The sequence below is a fragment of the Cyprinodon tularosa genome, unplaced genomic scaffold (genome assembly GCF_016077235.1).
Source record: "Cyprinodon tularosa strain WSP-4 unplaced genomic scaffold, ASM1607723v1 ctg156, whole genome shotgun sequence".
Classification (NCBI taxonomy): Eukaryota; Metazoa; Chordata; class Actinopteri; order Cyprinodontiformes; family Cyprinodontidae; genus Cyprinodon; species Cyprinodon tularosa.
In genome coordinates this window covers 1,044,333-1,067,293 of record NW_024038395.1, presented here as the reverse complement: position 1 = coordinate 1,067,293, position 22,961 = coordinate 1,044,333, and the positions used below count along the sequence as shown (strand labels likewise).

The following is a 22,961-nucleotide window of genomic DNA, read 5'->3' as shown; positions in this document are numbered from 1 at the left end:
GTAAGGTTTCCCCTGAAGTATACACACTTTGGGCACAATTTGGACATATTTGCCTATGCATGAAAGTGAAAATGTTGCCAGAAGTTTAGTAATTAATGATCTTATGCTGTTTAGTTTTTGTTTTTTTGTTTTTTATTTACAGGACAGCAAAAGCTTTACAGTTTTTCAAGTTGCATTAAAGCTTCAAATCGTCAGTCTTGTCCCATTAAAAGTATATAATTAAATATTTACAAAAACGTGAGGGGTTTACAGAAAGAGTTGGACGCTTTATAACTAATAAGCTACCATCATATTACATACTTCAGAAAAGGTTTTTATTGATTTTATTTATCTACATAATATAATACAACATTCATGGTATATAAAAAAAGAAAAAGAGAAAAATGTAACTATCGGTATTAAATGGTCAGTTAAAAAAAAGGAGCATCCCACAGTTTAGCTTCAGTGATTCTGTACAGATGATAGGGCACTTCCTTTTTCTCTCTGTATTACCGGCTGTAACCTCCAACACCTCAGCCGGCCTCCCACTCAGAGATAGATGACAAGCAGTAGCAGTCAATGACCTCCTGCCTCCTCCTGAGGCATAAACTGCAGGTTGGAATCAATAACACCAACTAAAACCAATAATTGTGATGTAGTTTTTCCACTTTGCTTTATTCATCAACAAAGGCAAGCAAACCTGACAGCAGTATTATTTTTTTTTTTGAGGATGAATGAGGTTAAATTTGTTATTTCACATTTGGAGAGAAGAGTTTCTGTGCAAAAAAATTGTTTCCAATTTATTTCTAAAAATCCCAGAGTTTATAGTTTAGTCTACCTTGTGTTTATCATGGACTGTCATTTTTTTCATTTATATTCTGCTCGTCTTTAGATTTGGCAGGGGTCTATAAGCTCTCTTTACACCAAGCCTCAAACACCCAGTGGATCCCAGCCAGGCTTGACATTTAGAGTCTTTCCAGTTCACAGGATGCCCTCTGGGGGAAATATCAGAGCAGACAGCCATGACGAGACACTTAGTTTGCTTCATCCCACCGAGGGAACCCATAGTGTCTCAGAGATGTATGATTTTGAGTGTAAATTACTTTTCAAATCAAAAAGCCCAAGGGGGTTGATAGCAACCTCCTAGAGCAGAACTTTCCCACTTCAGGTGTTAAAATTCCATCTGTAAACAACTGTGAACACTTTTACCTCAGTAATATGATGCATGTTTACAATGAATCACGGTCTATGATTCAGATTTGTTTACTATAGAATGAATAATAAATTGAAAACCCCGGCATTCCGATGGCCAGTTAAATCTAATGCTTAGATACAGAGCCTGGAGAAATTATTTGATTTAGATAATATTTAGGCTCAAGTGGCCTTTATTTTTTTATTATTATTTAAGGTGAGGAGACAGGAAATGGGAATAGAGAGGGGGAAGATATGCAGCAAAGGTCACCAGGCTGGGGCCTGAACCTGCATACCTCAACGTGGGTCACACTTAACCCCTGCACTCCTGCCGTGTCCTTATAATGATTGTAAGGGAACTTTATGTGATAGATCAGCATCACAAAGGGCAGCTCTGAAGTTAATAAATTGGCTTTGAAACTGACCAAAAATGGAAAAAATTAGTATGACAGTTTACTGAGTCAATACTTCATATCCTCAAATTGAAGCTGAAAGCCTTTTCTCCTAATTTTGCAAAGAAATTTAACTATATGTTTAATGTCTTCCTGCTAGTAAGTGGATCTCTGCTCCAGATTCAGGTCATTTGCAGCTTCAAAAAACTTAACAGATTGCTACGTATTAGCTTCACTGGTCTTCCTGAGAGAAGTTCCCCAGTGTCAATACTTTTAGAACATTTGATCATGGAAGCAGCAAATGGAGCAGGAAGGATTTATCTTTCCAAGTTTTGCATGTCTATGTACTGAAGTTTGTGGTGAGATAAACATCCACACATTATGATACCGCCACCACCATGTTTAACTCGGAGGATAATGAGTCCCTCAATTTTCTGCTAAATTTGTCTGCAACCTAAGATGAATTGGCAAAGTGTCAAGAACTGTGTGATGTGCATAAATATGCATGTCACTCTTTTTTTTTTTAAATCACTATTTTTCATTTCAAAAGTACATACTTCTTTGTGTTGCTTTATCAGGGTGACAAAAATCTAAGAAGTTTATGATATAAACTTTAAAAATTATTGGCAAAACCTGAAAGGGTGTGAATATCTTTCCAGTGTAGCATTTGCAAAAAAACTTTTTTTTTTAATTCAAAAATGATAACATCATTTTTAAGTTTAATCAACTTTTGTTAAGTGATAACTAAAGTATGAATAATAATATTCAAATTCAGTTTGCCCTTTCATACAATTTTCTTTTATTCACACTTTCCATAAAACACCACAAACAACATCCATCCATCCATCCATCCATCCATCCATCCATCCATCAATCCATCCATCCATCCATCCATCCATTTTCTTACACGCTTGTCCCGAGTGGCGTCGCGAGGGGTGCTGGTGCCTATCTCCAGCATTCAATGGGCGAGACCACAAACAACATAAATCAAGCAAATAAAAAAAAAGCAAGAAAAAATCAGATAGGTTATTGTAGATGTATGTATGCTGCATTGAGATCATTAATTATAAATAAGTTTTATCTAATATATGTAGCAGCAGGATATTTCATCTTAATTGAAGACCAAACTCAAACTTTATATTATACTACATTTATTATTGTTACTATTATGCTTTATAGCGGATTATCTATTAGCCACCCATGTCATGAAGCAATATATAACTCTGCACTCTTCCGTAAGTGTATCACAGAGTATATCCCAGAGATTGTGGGAGATTTTAGTGTGGGAACGTTAGTATATGAGAAAATGGAGTTCACACACTTTGTTCCTCATTTGGTACCATCCCTACTGTAAACTCTCCACCAGAGGAATATAATCCAGTTAAGGCAGTTTTGCCAAAGCCATTGGTTTGTTTATGTGCAGCTGTGCTCATGCAAACCCAAAGGTGGATGACCCCTGCTTCTGTTTACACTCAATCTTTTTTCCTTTTTTTTGGTGCAACATTTTGTCAAAGAAGCAAAACACAGAGGAGAGCGTTTTAAGTTCTAAAATAACAAGACGTTTACTGTATAAGACCAAGGAGGTGGTACATGTTTACTTTTCAAATTCATGCAAATCAATACACAAAGAATGCTGAGAAAAATATTTAAAAGATTATTTAAGTTGGTAAACATTTTTACATTTTATTTTACATCAAACATCTTTTGAATTTGCCTCATTATGATCATGATATTAAAATACTCTTCAGACACAATGCAATACTAACAGGAGAATGATCAAAAGACTTTATACAAGGAGAAATAAAGATATTTAACTTCTTTAAAAAAACAAAGTCCAATAAAAAGACTCAAGGCAGTAGTGAAATCTGTACAAGCTCCTTAGGGCAAAGAAAATGGGATTCTTTCATGCAATGAACATAAGGTAAACAGGATCTAGATTAGTCAGGATTGTCAACTTTGTATCAAAAGTATTCATACTGGTTGATTTATTTACAGAATTGTCAAATTATCACACAATGCCTGAGAAATTACATATCAGTGGGCCTACTTGTTGCTCAGGCTAGAGGACTGACATCAAGTACACAAGTGACATTTGGGTCATTTCGGTCCACACTGGACTGCATGCTAGAGGAGGATTTCACTCCAGGACAGAGCAAGGTACGGAAGTGGTTCCTAAAGGTGTCTGAGAGACAGGCATAGAGGATGGGGTTGGCGCAGCTCCATGAATAAGACAACAAGACTACTAATTCATAAGCCCTGGCATAAGTAAAGAAGAACGTTTTTTGGCTCCAGGAGAGAAAGTTAACAAAGTAAAATGGAAGCCAGCATATGCCGAACACCACCACCACTGCCACAACCATTTTAGTTATCTGTTTCTCGAGTCTACGGCCTTCGTCGTTTGGCGAGGAGCAGTGATTATGCTTGGACCACAGGGAGACCAGCATAGCTGTGTAGGAGATTGTCATCATCGAATACGGTAAGGCAAAACCAATGACGAAGGTGTAGGAGAGGACGCCAAGCGACCATGTATCTGTAGGAAAGTCTGGAGAGCACAAGCCATGATGCGCAGTGAAATGATAAGCCATTGGCAGAATGGTGAGGAAGGATAAAAACCACAGGGTCATAGAGACGACCTTGGCACAGCGAGGAGTTCTCCAAGATGCAAACCGAAGAGGATTGGTGAGTGCCATGTAGCGGTCGATGCTTATCGCTGTGAGGCAGAAAACACTGGTGAACTGGTTGATGCCATCCAGGAACATGACCACTTTGCATGCCATGTTCCCAAAAACCCATTCCTGAAAGAACTGGCTGGCAATAAAGGGTAGACCAACCATAAATAGTCCATCTGCCAAAGCCAGGTTAAAAAGATACACTGTTGTGGAGGATGACATTTTGTCCAGCTTCAAAATTGCAGTTATAACGAGGCAGTTCCCAGCCAGTCCCACAATACAGACCACAAGATAGAGAAAAGCCAGAGTAATGCCAAAGGAGTCAATGTTTTTCTCAAAGTGAAAATGCTCCTCCAAAAATGAATGATTGCTGTCCTGATGAGTAGGAGTAGATGCTTCCATGGTGACCCAGGTCCTTGTTTAGAGACTGGCTGAGGAAAGAGTATAAAAACAGATGAGAGAAGGAGAAGAAACAAAAAGTTGTCTTCATGTGGAGTTTTCTCTCTGATGGCAAAAGTTCTTGAAGGGAAATAGGTAAAGAACTCAAGTGAAAACTCTTAAAATCAATCACGATCTCTGGCTACTGGTTCCTCCTATCTATTCTCAGTATCCAGTCTGTCACACTCCCTTTGGTTCTCTGACAAGAAAAAGTTATCTATCTGATACCAGAGTGAGTTTCCTCCCAAACACTCTCAGAAGCAGGGTGGAGAAGACTCAGAGGCTTGCCTGAATGCTTGTTTTCCTTGAGAGCCCCTTTATATCTCTTGCAGCCTCAGTGTGTGAGGAGCGTGTCAACTTCTCCATGTGTGAGACGCCCTCCCATGTACCTCCCTCCTCTCGTTCACCAGCCTCCAACAAATGTGATGAACTCCATGGCTCACTGTATTGGCATTTCCAAGATAAACCCTTGCAAACACCTTCCGTTGGTCTCTTGTTTTCATAACTTTGTCTCTGCTATCTCTTCTATCACTGTTATTTTCTGTTTATCCTCCTTTTCCACCATCAGATCTGTTTCCCCACCCTTCACCTCCTGCTTCTTCTCTGCCTCACAGTTCAGTGATAGGTCGTGCAACTAAACCTAAACAGATAAAAACACTATCTCTTTGCACTAGCCGCCCACCCATATGGCATGCACTGAACAAATCTGCCAACAGGAAAGAAAAGCATTTTCTTTCTAGTTTTCTCAAAGCCTTTGTTTTTTGACATTTGACATAGAAGGCTATTCTCTTCTCCTGAACTCATTCTATTGTCCCTGTACCCTCCTACCTTGTTTATCTTTTTTAAGAGACAAAAGGATGGGAAGTTTCAATAGGAGATGAAGAAATAGAGGAGAGAAAAGAAAGTAAAACACTGAAGAGTAGAGAAACACCAAGAAGGATTGTGGAAAATAAGAACTTGATGAGGGATGATGCACATAATGTTGTTGCTTTAACATGCATCATTGAAATACACAATGTTTGCAAAATAATCCTTCAGAACATTCTGACATCAACTCTGCTGAAACTGGTTCTTCAATCTATCCCTCTGGCACTCACACTAGTCACCAAATGAGGCCTTTAAATAGTATTCACAACACTTTTTCAAATTCTACCAAGTTAAAAACACAAAATATGCAATTGAAAGGTAATTAAGTTGACCAACAGAAAGTGGTGCATGTTTCTAGGGCAAGCCAACACTATTTACAAACATTCTTTGATAGGTGTTGAAAAGTCATCTTGTTTTGCATAGAATTTACAAAGGCATAAATGTTTTGTTGTTAATGCATTGACTCAGCCACCAAGCCAGTACTTAATAGAATCCCTTCTTGCTGCAAGAACAACTAATAGCCTTTTGGAAAGTATGTCTCAATGTTTCGTAATACGAAAGACTCAGCTCTTCTCATGTTTTGGAAAATATCATGTTTGGATAGTTTAGTTTCTTCAAATGTTAACAGTTTGCACTTTTTAACATTTGCCCAAGAATATATGTAGACCTAATCATGCCCTCTTAACACACAAACAATTTTTAGATGTGAAATTCACCAGTCCTTATTAGGTTTAGATTAGAATGTTTCAAAATAATCCACTTCATTGTGGCTCCCACATCACGATGCTGCCACCACCGTGTCAAGTAGTTATTGTCAGAGTGCTTGTTAAAGTTTGTTTTTCGCAACAAACCTTTTTGTACATCATCTCGAAACTGAGGCCCTCACAAATCTCTGTCCTACAGGGTCTCAAAAGGCTGAAATTTAGGGCCCCTGCTCTTTTCTCTGTTTTTGCTGCCACTTGGTTCAATACTGAGAAGACACGGGATTGATTTCCATTTTTATGCTGATGACTGCCAAATATATTTGCCCCGAAAGCAGGGAGAGGGTTTTCCTAAGTGAAATATTTATTGAACTGTTTAAATTACATTAAAGCCTGGCTGTCTCTGAACCTTTTAACCAGAAGGAAAGTGTTTGAAAGGGCCCTTGTGACTCCACTACTATAGACCCAGGACCCATGACACCATTTTAAATCAACCGTCAAGGACTTCAATTTTAAGGTGGAGAGTGATTTTGAATTGGGAAAGCAAATTGGAGCAGTTGTCAGATCTTGCTTTTATCAGTTAAGACAACTGACAACCAAAACCCTTTCTTTCATGGCAACCCATTGAAACAGTTATCCATGTTTTTATTTAATCTCGATTGGATTACTGTTAACAGACTCCATCTTGGGTCGTGTCAGTTGCTGTTTCACTTACAGCTGGTGCAAAACGCATGATTACGTCACTCTTGTCCTGCCACTCCACTGGCTGACTGTGCATTTCTGAGTTGATTTTAAAATCTCTTATCTTTATTCTTAAGTGCCTAAATAACCTTGCCTCATCTTACCTCTTTCAGCTTCTTCAACCCTATTTGCCTCCTTGTTCCCTCAGGTCAGCAAAACAGCAGCTCCTGCAGGTACTGAGGTTTAAGAGAAAGTTCAGAGGGGCCAGAGCCTCCTCTATTGCTGCTCCTCCTTTATGGAATAGCCTCCCGTTGCACATTAGGAAGGGTCCTTCCCTGCCGAATGGTAAAACATGGCTAAAGACTTCCTTTTATTCACTCACTTTAAACACTGGCAGGACGTAGTTCTTGCAACTTTGTTTATTTAGTTTTCTTATTAGAGTCTTATTTAATTTTTATGGTGTATTTTATTCCTTTACTGTATTTATTATTTATAGCTATGTTCAGCATTTTTTTTCAACTGTAGCTGTTTTAAAACACTATATAAATAAAGATGATGATGATGTTGTATTTATACTTACACTAATTTGCATTAATTTGCATTCAGAGAGGCCCTTATGAATACATGACCTCAGAATGGAATGGCTTTATTAGACTTTAATCTGTGGATGTTTGAGTAAAAGTATATGTTCCACATGTCAGATTTGTATTTGTAAGATAAGGTAAAAAAGAAAACATGCAGCATTTTATTTTACTTTACAATTATTTGTTGCTTTGGATTCTGTCAAAATAAAACTCTAACAAATTGTTGTTAATTTTTGAAGGATCACATGGAAATAGGTAAAAATAAATAATCCATAAATACTCCAAGTTCAGAGAGTCCAGGAGCTGAATCAGGGTCGCTTTCTGAGATGAGGTGATGAGGTGAGGCAGTGTTTTGGTGTTCAGAAAAGAGCAGCCGGAGATTAGAGCATGAACCATATAACAAGTTTCTTCCTGTTAAAAGTGAGTTTTCCTCTCCACTGTCGCTACAAGCATACCTGTTGTGAGGGAGTCAATCAGTCGATGAAATCAGCTGGTTTTTCTTAGATAAAACACTTTTAACAAATCTGGTTGTATGATCTGGTTGAATTGTCTTTGTAAAATGTAAAGTGCCTTTAGGTGATATGTTATGCACTATATAAATGAACTGAATTGAACCCTGGCACAGAGTGCCCCAGGGCAGTTTAGCAGTGGCTGGTGACCAAGGTGAGCTCTACCACTCTGTTCATCGAAAAAGAGACTTCTAGGAAAACCTCTAATCACATATCGTGTATCAAGTAACTAATCTTGCTTTCCCACATGTCCAGTTAAGGAGCTCTGAAAACTTTGCTTAGTTTGGGATCTGATGATTTACAACCAGTGGAAGATTTTGATGATCAGAAACACAAATATCTGTTCTGTGTTGTACAAAAAAAGGTAAAATTTATTGGATTCCAGTTAGGACCTTTGGTTTATTTATGCCCATATTGAAACAATTACATATCTTACCACCATGTTTATGGTGAGGGCTTTTCAATGCCCCTATGAATGTACAAACTAGTTAATCTTAAAAACACTAGAATACCCATGGGCCAAATATATAAGCTTTAAGAACAGAGGTAAAGTTAAAAGGAAACATATAATGAGGATAGCAAAGCTGGTGCAAGGCTAAAGATTCTTTCTAAGGTTTGTTTTTCTTTCACAGGACTCTTTTGAAGTTTAATGGAAAAAGATTGAGGACATACAGGAGGAGCGAATCGAGCAAAGTCAATCACTCGATGCAATCAGTCAGATTTCCTTAGATAGAAAACTTTTTTACCGGTACCTATCTGAATGTATGATCTGATTGATAATATAAATAAACTGAATTAAAAATTAAATTCAAAGCAAAAACAGAAGAGGAAAAATCCCGTAAAAAAGATCTGCAAAGAAGATGCATGAAGCCGGCTACTTTATCAGCATGTCTAAAATGTTTTTCGCCATGTCTAAACCAAATAACTAAAAGAAATTCCCCTTTGATAAAGCTTTTAAAAAAGATCCACATTCCGCAAACAAGAACAATTTTCACCTCTCATGAAACACTCACTCATCCAATGTCTTATTTATCTGATAGGGTCACAGGGGTAACCACTTCAGCTGGGAAAACAAAGACCCCTCTAACAAACAACAGTCTAACTCATTCTTAAAGATCCTCATCTCTGTTCCTAGCTAGACAAGTCTAAGCCTGGCCGCCATATAAAGGAAGTTTAATTTAGCCACTTATATTCAGTATCTTTAAGTCCTGTTGAATGTCCAATGACCATAGGTAATAGTTGAAACATAGACATAAACTCTTAAATCTAAAACTGGCTTAAATATACATAACATGTCTGGAGCAGCACCTGGAGGAAACAGCTGTCTATCCATTTTCGGCTCCATCCTACCATTCCTGAGCTACTGGGAGCATTTCACCTTTTTCTCCAGTTAAAAAACCAAAACCTCAGACTAAGAGTGTCTGAATCTCAAACTGAGAAAGAGGAGCAGCTACAAAAAGCTGGAATGACATCCTGATCCTGATGGGGGTGTGGCAGCCTAGTGTTTAGGGCATAGAGCTTGGAATCCTGACGTTCTGAGTTTGAGCCCCACTCCCACAGGCTGCTACACTGGGCTGTTTCTCTATTCACTAGAACGTGAGTACGGACTCGTACATTGCCAAGTATGTTCTTGAGAAAAACACAGAAAAGCATGGACTTAGGGGAGAACTGGAGCACACAGCATAAATATGGGTCAATTGTAACAGAAGTGTACTCATGATGTCGCCACATGGCAATAATGATTAACTCAGTCAGATAAACATAAATCAACTGCACATTTTGTCAAACAAAACAAAAAAAAATCACCATCAGAGCCAGCGTTACTTCACACACGCTTACCATTGGAGCTCTGCTGATTGTTGCGGTCCTCTCAACTTCGGAAAAAATATTTGTTATTATGCATTAAATCAGGAAAAGGGCCATAAAACATACTTTTATTGAACAACAGCAACATAAATCTTTAACGTAATACTCTTAGCTCTGTGAGCGCTCCATTGAAAGCTGCTGTTGCTGCAGTGCATGCTGGGACAGCTGTCAATCTCAAGAAGGGACAAGTCTGCTCGAATGCATGCTGGGACTTTGTCTGTTCTCTGTCTGCTGTTCTTGTGAATTTGGAAAAGTACTAGGGCTCAGGTTGATGACGTTTCACGAGCACAGGAGAATGCACACACATGTTGAGAAACGGCCTGGGTCTCTGAGAAAGACCCTCAACCCCACACTGCTCCCTGGGCGCCCCATGATGGCAGCCCACTGCTCACCAAGGGGATGGGTTAAATGCAGAGGTAAACTTCTCCAATTTCTCAAACCAGGCACGGTCTTCATGACCACACTGTGAGCTGCAGTCCATAAACATAACTAACGGGATCAGGGACAAAAGGCAGCCCTGAATGCCTTTGAAATTGTGTTGGGAATCTGAACCTCTGCAAGTAACAGTAAGACCTTAGTAGCAAGCCAGTGCTCCGGCAAAATCTCTCAGCCAAAATGATCTAAGGCCTTCTCTTTATCCAGAAAATATGTGCAGACTGGAAGAAACAGATGCCTCTTGAGGTCAAACAAGGATGAAGATCTGGTTCACCATTTCACAGCCAGGATATAAAAGCCAAACTGCTTCTCTTAAATCTGGTTAGCATTGTTTCTATGAGCAATGAGCAAACTAAATTCTCAAAGAGGATTGGAAGCATAATTGATTGTAGGGCTGCCAACTCCCTAAGAAAAAGAAAGGGACAGGTCACGCCTTTACCCCTCCTGGCGTGGTGATTTTTTTAGCCCCCGTTTGTTTGTGAAATATTTTTTTTTTGCTGTTTGACTCAAATCAGCATTGAATTAGATGCATATTTGTGAGTGACATCAACAAATGGAAAACAAATTATTATCTAGCAATTCACTTTAATACAAAATAACAAAATTTGCTGAATGAAATAAGTATCTTAAACATAAAGTAAGTATACGGCCACGAATAAGGCTACTGTATATAAGGCAGCATAATTGCTTGTATATTCCCACCTTGGTTCATTGCAAATGAAACACTAATGTGATGTTACATGGTGATGTAAATACTACGCAACTAAGCGCACTTACGTGTGTGGGAGGTTTAAATGTAAAAACAAAATTCTAATGTTACTGACACAGCCTGATATGGGTGTAAGTTTGGAGATATAAACGTTTAAATGAAATCTTTAATTAACCATTACTGAGTATAAATCTTCAAATGACACCATTAACTAACTATTACTGAGTATCAAGATTCCTGAACCCTCAAAGAAAGAAAATCGTTTGCAAAACCTCTTATTCATCCTGTTGGCTTCTTACTCTTTCATGTCTAACTCTTTCAAGAGGAAACTATCCCATCGACACATGCGCCCCCGGACATCCATCCTTCCCTTCAGCGTCAGCCGTAGCACAAATCGCATCTTGACCATAATATGTGAAGGATAACTATTCAAAAAAACATTTCAAATTATTTGAACTTAGTCGTCAGCGTATAAGGCTAGGTAAAATGAAAAGGAATAAGGAAAAAAGTAAGTCAGTCAGTCTGTAGTCTGATTCCCATGTCCTCTAAACGATGTATAGTTTACCATGGAAAATAATAAGACAGTAATACAGATTATAATGCAGAAAAATTGCATGTTACAATAATCAGGATTATATTTACTAAACACAAGAATAATTGATGCTGTATTTTCTTCTTTTCTGTTGAAAAAAATCTAAAATATAGTTCTTTTACATTCAGGGGCCTTCAAAAGCATGAACACAGGAACATGGGTTCACGCCTTCAGCATTCTTGCAGCGGCTGTTAGATGGATTGTAGTTCAATAGTCCCCGATCCTGGGTCAGTCATCATCCATCTGTAAACCATCGTCGTTATCCATCTCCTCATAATAGGCAAGATGCAACACACAAGCAGAAAAAAACTAAATCAGTGTTATTGTCACAATTAACGCAATGCTAACTGCAAATGCTCCCCATTCACCTTAAATTTGCTCCAGACTCTTTAAGGACAAACCATTATAGCGAGCATTTTGTTGCATTTCTATTTTTAGTTTATTTAGTTTAGTTAACACTACGTGAAATGTTCCTGTTGGTGCATTGGACAAAGGTATGTATGTACAGCATTCAGGGCCAATAAGATGACAAACTTCTCCCATTTTGGCTAAAATAGAATCTACACTTCACACATGTACGTGCGTTTAGTTAGTCCATCTCACGTATTATTCAAATCACACTAATGCCACATTGATATTTCATCTTCAATGAACTACAGGGGGTTAGTGATGGTGTTATATAATTTACATACATACTTGATAGTAGCAAGCTTGTGTTTTTATAAAAAGTCTTCTAAGACTGCAAACAGGGGAAAACTTTTCTTCACCAGCACCTTCAACTAGCATCTAGTAATGTTCACATAATTATCATGGCTGACAATAACTGCTGATATTTGATATATTATGTTTGGTTGATCTGACGGTTTCCTTTCAAACATACTTTAATCAAACTGAAAACATAATGATGAAAAATAACAGTTTTCCTGAAATGTGGTGAAAAGGCAAAATTCTGACCTTTAAATAACGGCTAATTGCATCATGTAAAAGACAATATTTCAAAATGATAACAGTTACTTCTTTAGATCCAGAACATGTGCTTAAAATACATTTGACCCTGTAGTAGCTTATCAAAGTGACTCATTCTAATTTTAAAATGTCAGCAACTGAAAGTGATAGAGCAAAGCAGGGCGTCACCAGAGGATTTCTCCTCTGGGAATCTTTAATTTTACTTGAAACGTTCTCACAACTCTGGTGGATGTCAAACTTAAAAATACGCCCTCAAGGAAAAATCATATCCTCCTAAGTCATACAAAATAAGCATCAGTTGACCTGAATTTCTATATCTGGGTTTAGCTTCATGGTGGTCCCTTCAAGTGCTTTGAGATGTTTAGGTTTAGACCAAAAAGGCCAAACAATCCTTTTGCAAAGTATTGCTTCTGGTATTTCTAAAACAAAAAACAGCTGAAATTAAAGACAGAAGCCATCTGCAGCCTGCATGCAGTAAAATAATCATTACAGCAAAGCCTCGGCCATGCACCACTGTTGAAGCTCTGACAAAACAGATTTCATAAGATCACTGTGTCAGTAAAAAAAAAAATGTCTTCGGAAATGTAAACAGCATTTTTCCTTGATTAAAAATATTTGGTTTATTTTTTTTTTTTAGTAAATTGTGTTTTTTTTTTCATCTTTCTTTTGTTTCCCAGCAACAATATTGCCTCACTGGTGAATTCATCTGCATGTTTCTTTCAGTATTTCAGTTCTACTAATGGTTGGACATTTTTAAAAGACTGTTTAAAAGCAAATTAACAATAAGGATGATGCATGAGAACAGAAACCCATCCGATGTTTAACATCTCTGTATGAAAACCTTCCTTCTTCTTATAGAAACTATTTGTAAACTTTATAAAACTCTTCAAAATCCCTTCCCACATTTTGTAACATGATACTGGCACACTTTAGCGGACCTCATAATGATTTCCATGTTAACTCCTGCATAATTGTCAAACAAAATGTGGCTTTCAAAAAAGTTTACATATAGTAACCTTGATATAGAAAACAGCATTGATTTATTAATATTTCACAGTCCACTATTAGGCAGTATGGCACAACATTAAACTGACCAAGACAGACCAGGCAAGAATATCAATGTTCAGAGAAGCAGCCTAGAGCTTCACTTTAACCTTGCATCCACAGCTAAGGTGAAAGAATCTGTTACCTGAGTAAAAACTAGGTACACGCTGACCTTAAAGGATCATTGACTGAAATACATCAAAGTTACAGTTTTCCACAAGCTATCTGGGGAAAAAGCAAACAAGTAGAGAACATGAGCTCTGGTCAGGTAAGGCCAAACTGGAACTTTTTAACCTTGTGAAAAGTCCAATGTATGGAAGAAAATAAAATAAATGTTGTTTTTGTACCATTTAAGAAGTTTTATATTAGCAGGGACTTTAGTCATTATATCTAAAAGAAGAAAGAGAGAAATAACTCCTTCAACAACATTTGAGAAAGTTTGACGAGGCTTTCGTACAAATATGACCTATTGACATCGGTTCTTTAAGGTGGGCACTAACTTGCTACACTGAATCAGTTAGATTTAATTTAGCAAAGTTTCAAAAGCAAATTTACTAGTTTTATAGCACCTGTACTTTACTAATATTATCAAGTATATGCCTACTCTTCCTCAAGCTAAATGTTTGGCTCAGATACTCATCCTGAGTAACTCAATGAATAATAAGCTTGCGTTAAACAAAAATATTTTTGCTTTTATGCAAGCTTTGATGTTGCTATGTAACTGTCATGGTTGTCTCTATTTGGGACTCTGATTTTTTAGTTTTCCAGTTATCAGTTGTTCTGTTTTGTTTTTTTTACTTTATTTTCCATTATATTCGAACAGTCTTTAGTTACTCTCTGTTGCACCTTTGTGCTTGTTTCCTTTACCCTATGCTTCCTTCTAGTTAGTTCAATTCACAACTGCTCCTTATTCAGCTCATTAGCCCATCCATTGTTCTGTTCCCCTTACATACTCCATTGTTCTGTTCCCCTTATATAGTGCTAGTTCCTTGTTGTTGTTGTTTTTTGCTTCCTCGACTCTGGCTCTCCACGTGAGTTTTCCCTGATGTTTTTTGGTTCTTTATATTTTGTTATTTTTGCATTTTTGGATGTCTGCCTCAGTTGCCCTATTAAATCAACAAGAACTAATCTCTGCTTCACTCATCTCTGCACTCGGGTCCTCAGGCAGCTTCGCCCCAATATATATATAAAAACATATTCATGACCTACTGTAAGTTTTTTTTACATTTTTATGTAAAAAAATATTAGCAGCAGTCTAACTTCTGCTTGATTTTTTTTGTGTGGTTGTTTTCTTATTTACATATTTATTTTAGTCTTTATAATTGAAGAACAGATACAGAACATTATATACTTATCTGTTTAATGACATATAAAATATAAAGTTTGTAAAAATGTATTCTGGAATATGATTGGCTACCAACCAAATATCTTTTTCTTTTATTTGATTTATTTATTTTTGTATGGATTGCGATTTATAGCTTATACATTAGTAAAACAATGCTGAAGAAGGTCTACTTTTACTTCAATACAAATTTTAGGGACTCCTCTGAGCAGTTATATCAGGACCAATGAGCTATAAGGAGACACACTATTGTGATAAGCCAAGACTTACAGTTTTAAAGGTAACACAACATTTCTTAAAGAGGGAGAAAGATATCTTTATTAACTGTGCAAAAGGCAACAGTTACCAGGAGAAAAATTAACTTACACTAAGATTTTATTTATATTGCTTATTAAAAATGGAAACATTCACACAGAGAAAAGCTGCAGTTAGAAAAGTTTTATTGACATAAATGAAATAAGTTATTTGGCGCTCAGGCCATTGCAGAAGACTTTGATGCTGAAAATTGACATGCCTTGGATAAGTGCTCTAGGAAAACTATTAGAGTAGTCATACGCCTTAGGACCCAGAGGGGGAGTGGGACTTAGAATAGTAAGTGAGTGAGGGAGGAGGAGGAGTATGAAAGTTCTCTGGAGAGGTAAATGAAGGGGATCTTGAAATATGATTGGCCTTGAAGGAGGTGTAGTCCCAATGTTGATTGGCTGAAGCTTCAACAAGAGACATCGCAGGTGGTCCAGGTGAGGCTGATAAGAATCTGAATTAATTTTTTGCTATGGCTTCATTTATAAACACATGTCCTACAAAAGCACCTCACTGGATCAGTTCAATCAAATCATGCATACAACTTTCCTATGAATCATATAAATGAAACACCAAATGGAACTATCGAAGGGTTTATTCCAGTCTGTGCACATTTACTGGTGTTAAATGTTGGGGGGAAAAAACAACACACTAATGCAGAGCTCACAGATTAGCAGACCAGGGTCCGGATCTAGACCCACCTGCTGGCTAATCCGGACCCAACCTGATTTAAAACATTTACAAATTACCGCATGTTGTCCAATGACAGTGTCTAACTTCACTTGCGCTGCTTCTCCTGTTAATATGGTAAAGCCCTCCAGAGCGTCGGGCACCAGGCTGCACGTGATCCAAATTAACCAATGAGCTGCTGTCAGTCTGGGTTGCTACTGCTGCTACTTTAAGACACAGAAGGCAAACCTTTGGAAAGCCGGGTGATGGGAAACAAGGAGAAGATGATGAGAAAAAGAGAGCAGAGAAAGTGTGGACTGCTGGAAGAACTGTGGTGAACTGGTGAAAGAAAAGTGAAATGGTGCTCAAAGATGACCCTGAAAATTTAGAGTATGTTTGGCTCAACCTGCTGCTGTGAAGCAGGATTCTCCACCATGAACAGAATCAAAAATAAATATGGATCCAGGCTCAGAATGAGCACCTTGATATGTGCTTTAGAATGGCTTTGTCTCCATTCAAACCCAGGTTTAAAGCCTTGCAGGGCAGCATAAAGCCCACTGCTCTCATTAAGCCATAACAAAAAAAAAAAAAAAAAAATACAGTCAGTTCAGATATTTTCTAAAATACCTGAATCAGGAAATTGCCTTTATAACAAACTGAACAATTTTTGTTCTCTACTTAAAAAAAAAACTCTAGATTTTAAAATATAAACATTTTCTATTTTTTTTTACATATATATTTCTTTATTTAAAAAGTCAATGTATAACATGGATGCATAAACACCTCATTTTATTTCAGTGTTAAATTCTGTTCAAAGTAACAATTAAAAATGTCACCTTTACTTTTTTTTATTTATCAGATTTTTTTTTTTTTACTTTATTTTTTATTTCCTTTATTCTGACCCCTCTGATCTTTAATTGCACTGCACTAATGCATTATTGATCAGATATTAAGACCCACTTGGGGCAGGAAAGTTGCTTTAACTGTCTGAAAATTTTGGCAGAAGGCATACAGCTCTGTGTGTGTTTTTCTTTAAAGCCCCAGGAGACCAAATAATCAGCACTCAAAAATGTATGTTTTCTCTAAAAAAAACATGAGTCGTCTTTCTTTGGAAACAACACACATGCTTTAGATATTTATGTTCTTTTTAAATTCTATCTTGGGTTTTTTATAAAGGAAAACAAATAGTTCCAAACACGGTCCTGTTAATTGGCTGGTATGTGTGGTATGTTGCATAAAACAACCTGGCCAATAAGTGAGCTATTAGAGTAATTTAAATCAGATGTGGAATGAGACCTGAACTTTGGCCCCTCAGAGGAGATTCCATGTTTTAGAAAAAGGAAAAGCCGTTTGAGAAAAAAAAGCCCTAATACATACTGAATTAGTCGATAGGTCAAAGGTCAAGATAGCCAGGAATTCCCTGTGAGATGAACTGGAAAAAAATGGTTTTCTGTAAGCATCAGGTTAAAAGAAAAAAATCGTCTGTTTCTGTGGAATCATCATTGCCTTGCTGTATGTCTCAATATAAACATGCAGGCTTAAATAGATATAAACAACTTAGATCCATTCCTTAAACACAGAATAGAGTAAAGATATAATTATAAGTGCTTAACTCTTGCAGTCTAGATTATCTAACGAAAAAGAAAATGCAAATATGTGACTTCTGAGGATTTAATTAACTGCGACATATTCCATTGCAGACAACAGACATGAAAGTCTGTTCAACCTATATAAAATACCATTCTTATTAAAATGTTTTTCGTTACAATAACAAATTAATTGTTAGACAGACATATCTGATTATTCTGATGGACCTTATAATGTTTTACAAAGCTTTGTTTGTTTCAACCAAAATTCTGAAATCATTGTGATTTTATGGATTTAAGTATTTCATTTTTTTCAAAATCGAATGTGACTGAATTAGATGCAGTTGTTTTTTAGTCTTTATAAAAATGTCAACATACTTTATGTGTGTATTTATATATATAAAAATATATGTATAGGTGTGTGTGTATATATAAATATGTATATTTATATATACATATTACATTTATATAACATGGGGTGAGGAGCATTGAATATGACATAATGTTTTCAGATGCATAATGGGATGTTGGAACAAATGCACCAAAATTCTGCTAATACCTTTGTTTACATGCGTCTACAAAGTCCCAAATTATAGCAAAATCTTAAGTGTCTTTCACAGAGACCCAGAGTAACAGTCTATGGGAGGTTCGGGATTGAACTCAGAACCTCAGGATTCCTAACCACTACGCCGACACTCCCCTCAACAACAGATAACATAAATATTAAATATGTGTGTAAATTCATTAGGAAGGACTTTAATAGTTGTCTTGAATGGTTTATTTGGAAAAAAAAACAAAAACACATGGTTGTACTTTTTTCTGTAGGAACAATATAATAGGAGTTGATTGACGGCGAACTGGTTTTAGTTTTGGGCTGCCCCTCAGTATGGCTCCACCATTGCTACAGCATTAGAGGGTGCGCTTATAAAAAGTCCCTTGATTAAGTTGTAACAACTATGTTATATTGTAAGTAACTCAATGACGCTGCTGAAACTGGAGAAATAATTAGTTCGACTACTTTTTTAAAGAGAACACCATAACCGATGCCGTTTTTATGTAACACTGATACTCCTAATGCTGATTCCCACCAGATTTGTGTTTATTAAAGGGGTCATAGAATGCAAAACCGAATTTCCATTGTCATAGATGAATAACAATAGTTCAGTGGGTGAAATGGACATACAGAGAAGTTCAAACCACATGAACACCTCCCTTCTCTGCAAATCTCAAGATTCAAGACTTCCACCATAAAACAGGCGACTTTGACGTTAACTCTGGAATCTTGCCTTATGGTTGACTTAAATGGTTCTGGCCTGTACTTTTGTCATGCCCTGAAATTGACATACAGACCAGCCCACTGGTTCACTGGCCCAGTGTAGGGGGGTGGGGTGTGTGTATGAAGTGTCTGCAGGGCCGCTGACTGGTCTGGACCTCAGCCACCCATCCTCAGCCGGAGGAGGGGCGCTGGGGGCCGTTAAGGCTACCTTTGGAATTCAGAATCAGAAATACTTTAATAATCCCAGAGGGAAATTACTTTTGTTACACACTCCAGTTACAGTTCTATATGATATATACACACATCCAACTATACAATATAATAAAGATAAAAAATAAGAATAAAAAGAGATAAAATATATACACATATAGCTATTCTGTATGTATATCTGTACGTATATCTATGTATATGTAAAAACTAAATCCAAATAAAGTGAAAATCCAAGTAAAGTGATAAATCCAAGTAAAGTGATACGTGGCGTGCAAAAATAGTGCATAAATGTCAATTACGGGGGGGTGCTGAATCACTTGAGGGAGGCGTTATATAGTAGGAATGATTTCCTGTGGCGCTCTGTGGTGCATCTGGGTAGGAGGAGTCTTCTGCTGAAGGAGCTCGTCTGGTTGGTCGCTCTGTCCCCCGCTGGCTCCCTGCCCCCATCCGCTGGGAGCTTCCAAGGTTTCCATCCGCCGGGGGACCAGCCAAGGAGCTGACAGCTCAGTCAGCCTGGTGTGTTTCGACCAAGAGTTGCACTGTAGTCAACCAAAATCCCGGACGATTTTGAAATTCCTCCCGGACATTTGTTTACTTATGAAAAGTAGGACATGTATGAGAAAAGGACGTCTGGTCACACTACCATATCAAGAAATTCGATGTTTCAGTGAGTGAGTGCTTGCTGCTATGATGCGTCTTTGCTCAGCAGCTTCACTCGTTGTAAACCAACCAATCAGCGCACAGCTTATCTAAATATTCATCAGCATACCATAAAAGGAAGAAAACCTGTCGTTTCATTCTAGGGCTTTTAACTTGCATTAGGGCTCATAGAACAGCAAATATGCCATTTTCAGCCCAACCAATGTTACACACCCTATTCAGAGACCTTAAGGACCAGCACCAAATACCCTATATAATCATTCTATGACCCCTATGAAGTTAATTAGTTTCATTTTAAACAGTTCCAGTTCAGTCTGATTAGGAAAAAGAGGCCCTTTAACCAATAAAGTGCTGTAAAAGATCTTATTTATTTCTATTTTATAATTTTTACCTGGCCATTTAACACATGCTTAAAAACAGTTTTTAGAAGCTGTGTGATGCACCGTAGGAAAACCGTGAGCAAGTCGACAGAGCCCCATCTAAAATAGCAGATAAAAGCCCTGAGTTTCTGAGAAAAAGCTCAGTTTTATTTTATTGTAAACATGTGCTTGTTGAAGTTGTGGAGAAACCATTCAAAGCTTTAAATGACAGTTTGAGAGGTTTTAAAAAAAGTAAAACTTGGCCTGTTTTTACTGTTTATCCCAGCTGGACGGTGTTACACCATAGTCTGTGACCCATATCATATTTTGACTGGTAAGGAGAATCTGGAACAGATTCCCTTTTAGTCATTTAATATGACACCCTAAATGGCTTAGATGATTATCCTTGATTTGTTGTTTTTGTCCACTTGGTTATGCCTTTTCTCTGCTGTTTTTGTATTAATTTTAAATTATAACTAATTTACATTTTCTTACATTTGACTCTTTGTTTAGCATTATTCCTTTTGTGTTCAGTTATATCTTGATTAATCATATTCCTTTTTTCAGTAAGGTCCCCACTAAGCTTCACTACGTTTTGTGATCTGATTGACATGGATCATGTCTCTGTAGTTCCCTTCAGTCCTCTTTAGTTTCTTGTCTCTACTCTTCACTGTTGACTTGATGTTTTTGTCAAAGCCAGGGTTGATCAGGCTCTTTTGTTGCATGTTCACATTGTTAGTGCTTTTAAACAAAGAAATTTTCACCTTCTATATATAAAATTGTTGTTATCAAGCCTGTTTGAACTCCACAACAAAACATGACATTCAGAGGAAACTGTTAATTGGACCTTTTATGACTTTTTAACAGTAAAGCCAACGCCATTTATAGCCACTTTAGAAAAAGCACAACTGATCATAGTGCTGAAAGAAATCCCAAAGTTGGACATAAATGGAGAAACACCAGCCTGTGATTCCAGGTTGATCTCTCTGTCGTGTCATCAGACAGATTCAACCGGGTTTTTCATTTCTGTAGCTCCTCTATAGTTGCTACCTGCTATTATTGTTAACTAATTTGAATAAAATGATAATAACTATAATTTAAAAATATTTTTTTTACTAAAATAGAAATAAAAACTAGACCTAACAAAAAAAGTGAACATTATTTGAAACTGTAATAAAAGTTTACAAAAGTAATTAAAACTATCTGAAGTTAGTTTGCATGTTCTCCCTATGCATGCCTGGGTTCTCTGCAGATCCCACAGTCCAAAAACATGACTGTTAGGTTAATTGGTTTGTCCAAATTTTTCTGAGGTGAGTGTGTGTGCATGGTTGTAGGTCCCTGTGTGTCTCTATCTATGTTGCGCTGCGACGGTCTGGGGACCTATCCAGGGTGCACCCGCCTTTTGCCCATAACCTGCTGCAGATATGCGGCTCTGACATAATAGGCAGGGATGATGGATGATGGAACTTTAAGAGAGAATTTACTTTATTTTTGGTTGTATCTTTATCATAATGCATTGTAATACGAGTTCTACTTTCTGGTTGCTGTTTCTGTTTTGTTTTTTCTTTGTACCACATTACACCAGTGATTGACCGCTTTGTAAAAATGAAAAATAGGAGGTACACTTTAATGCTCAAAAAATAAAAGAAAAAATTTGTTCAGTTTGAGTTAAAATTTCCACTGAACTAAAACTCTAAAATAGGAATTAATGATTACTTCAGAATGTGTATAAGGAAACTTTTTATTCATCATGGTTGGTGATGTCTTATTTTTCATAGCTGCAATGTTGAAAATGTTCATGTTTGTTGAAACAAATATGCTCTTACACTCATTAATATCTCAATTTGTAATTTTTGGTAGGAATGTATCAGGGTTGGGCAGTGTGCTTGTATGTATTTGTGTATGGAAGGAGGGGCATATGCGGTAGGGGGCCAGTGCCCCAGTAAAGCTTTGTGCCTAGCAACGCCCCTGGATCTGAGTAAGATTTCAATTTCTATCAAAGTCTGTTGTCAGGTCTCATGGTTATTTAATACATATAAGTTATTAAATGGTATTTAAAGAGTTTGTCCTGAGTGTCTCTTTTCAGGAAAAAGAACTGGACAGATAGAGCATATACTGTAGACACAGAGAGCCTATCCTTAACACAGACAACGAAGAGGGAAGGAATGAATGTATTTGCATTTTTTAAATAAAAAATAGTTGAATAAAGTTTGTGACAAATTAGAGCAGCAACAAACATATTTGTATGCAATTAAGCCAAAATTAGAAACACTATGGCTCAATTCAAGTATAGCAGCATGTAAAATTTAAGAAAAAAAAAACAAAACAGAATATTAACAGCCACCATAGAACAACCATCCCAGAGACTGTAAAAGGACTTTGCCTTAATGTGCAAATCACATAAGAGGTTTCTTTTTCCTCCCTAATGTTCTTTTACAGGCTTTTCAAAAAGCCCATTTGTTTTTAATAACTGTTATGGGTTAAGTAGGTGCTGTGAGGAGCTAGTCAAGGTAAATCAAGCTGTAAATCTAAATGTGGTTTCTTCTTTTTGATTCAGAGTCCAGATGAGCAAGAAAAACATCTTTCCTGGGTTTATAATTGATATCTTTTAAACCGACCTTTTTTGTCAGTAAAATTTTTTCTTTTTTCTTTTCTTACATTTGTTTGTATCAGTTTGAGATTCATAGGTAAATTGCACTGTAAACAATATTCAATATTACCATTGTTGTTATTTCTTTAATAATAATTTCCATCATTACCTCCATCTCCGTGGCTTAGCACCAAGGGGCCCTCCAGGACTACATGTGGGGCCCTCAGCCTACGGAAAAAGTAACATCTTAGTTTTAAACTAATTTTTATTCTGTTGCTTTTCTTTTTTAAATCATTTATAGAGCATTAATACAGAATTAAAATTGGCACTATCAAAAAGGAAAATT

At 37.0% G+C, this 22,961-nt stretch overlaps 1 protein-coding gene across 1 annotated transcript; it reads right to left on the bottom strand.

The window, feature by feature from the left end:
• Window positions 1–3,114: 3,114 nt before the first annotated feature.
• On the bottom strand, window positions 3,115–5,026 carry LOC119780153 (somatostatin receptor type 2). The gene has a single exon (XM_038280065.1). The coding sequence runs from the start codon at window positions 4,631–4,633 to the stop codon at window positions 3,617–3,619; it is 1,017 nt and encodes a 338-aa protein (XP_038135993.1). The 5' UTR covers window positions 4,634–5,026; the 3' UTR covers window positions 3,115–3,616.
• Between the last annotated feature and the right edge of the window lie 17,935 nt (window positions 5,027–22,961).

Coding starts and splice junctions, on each gene's coding strand:
- LOC119780153 (XM_038280065.1), bottom strand. CDS start 4,633: ATGGAAGCATCTACTCCTACTCATCAGGACAGCAATCATTCATTTTTG.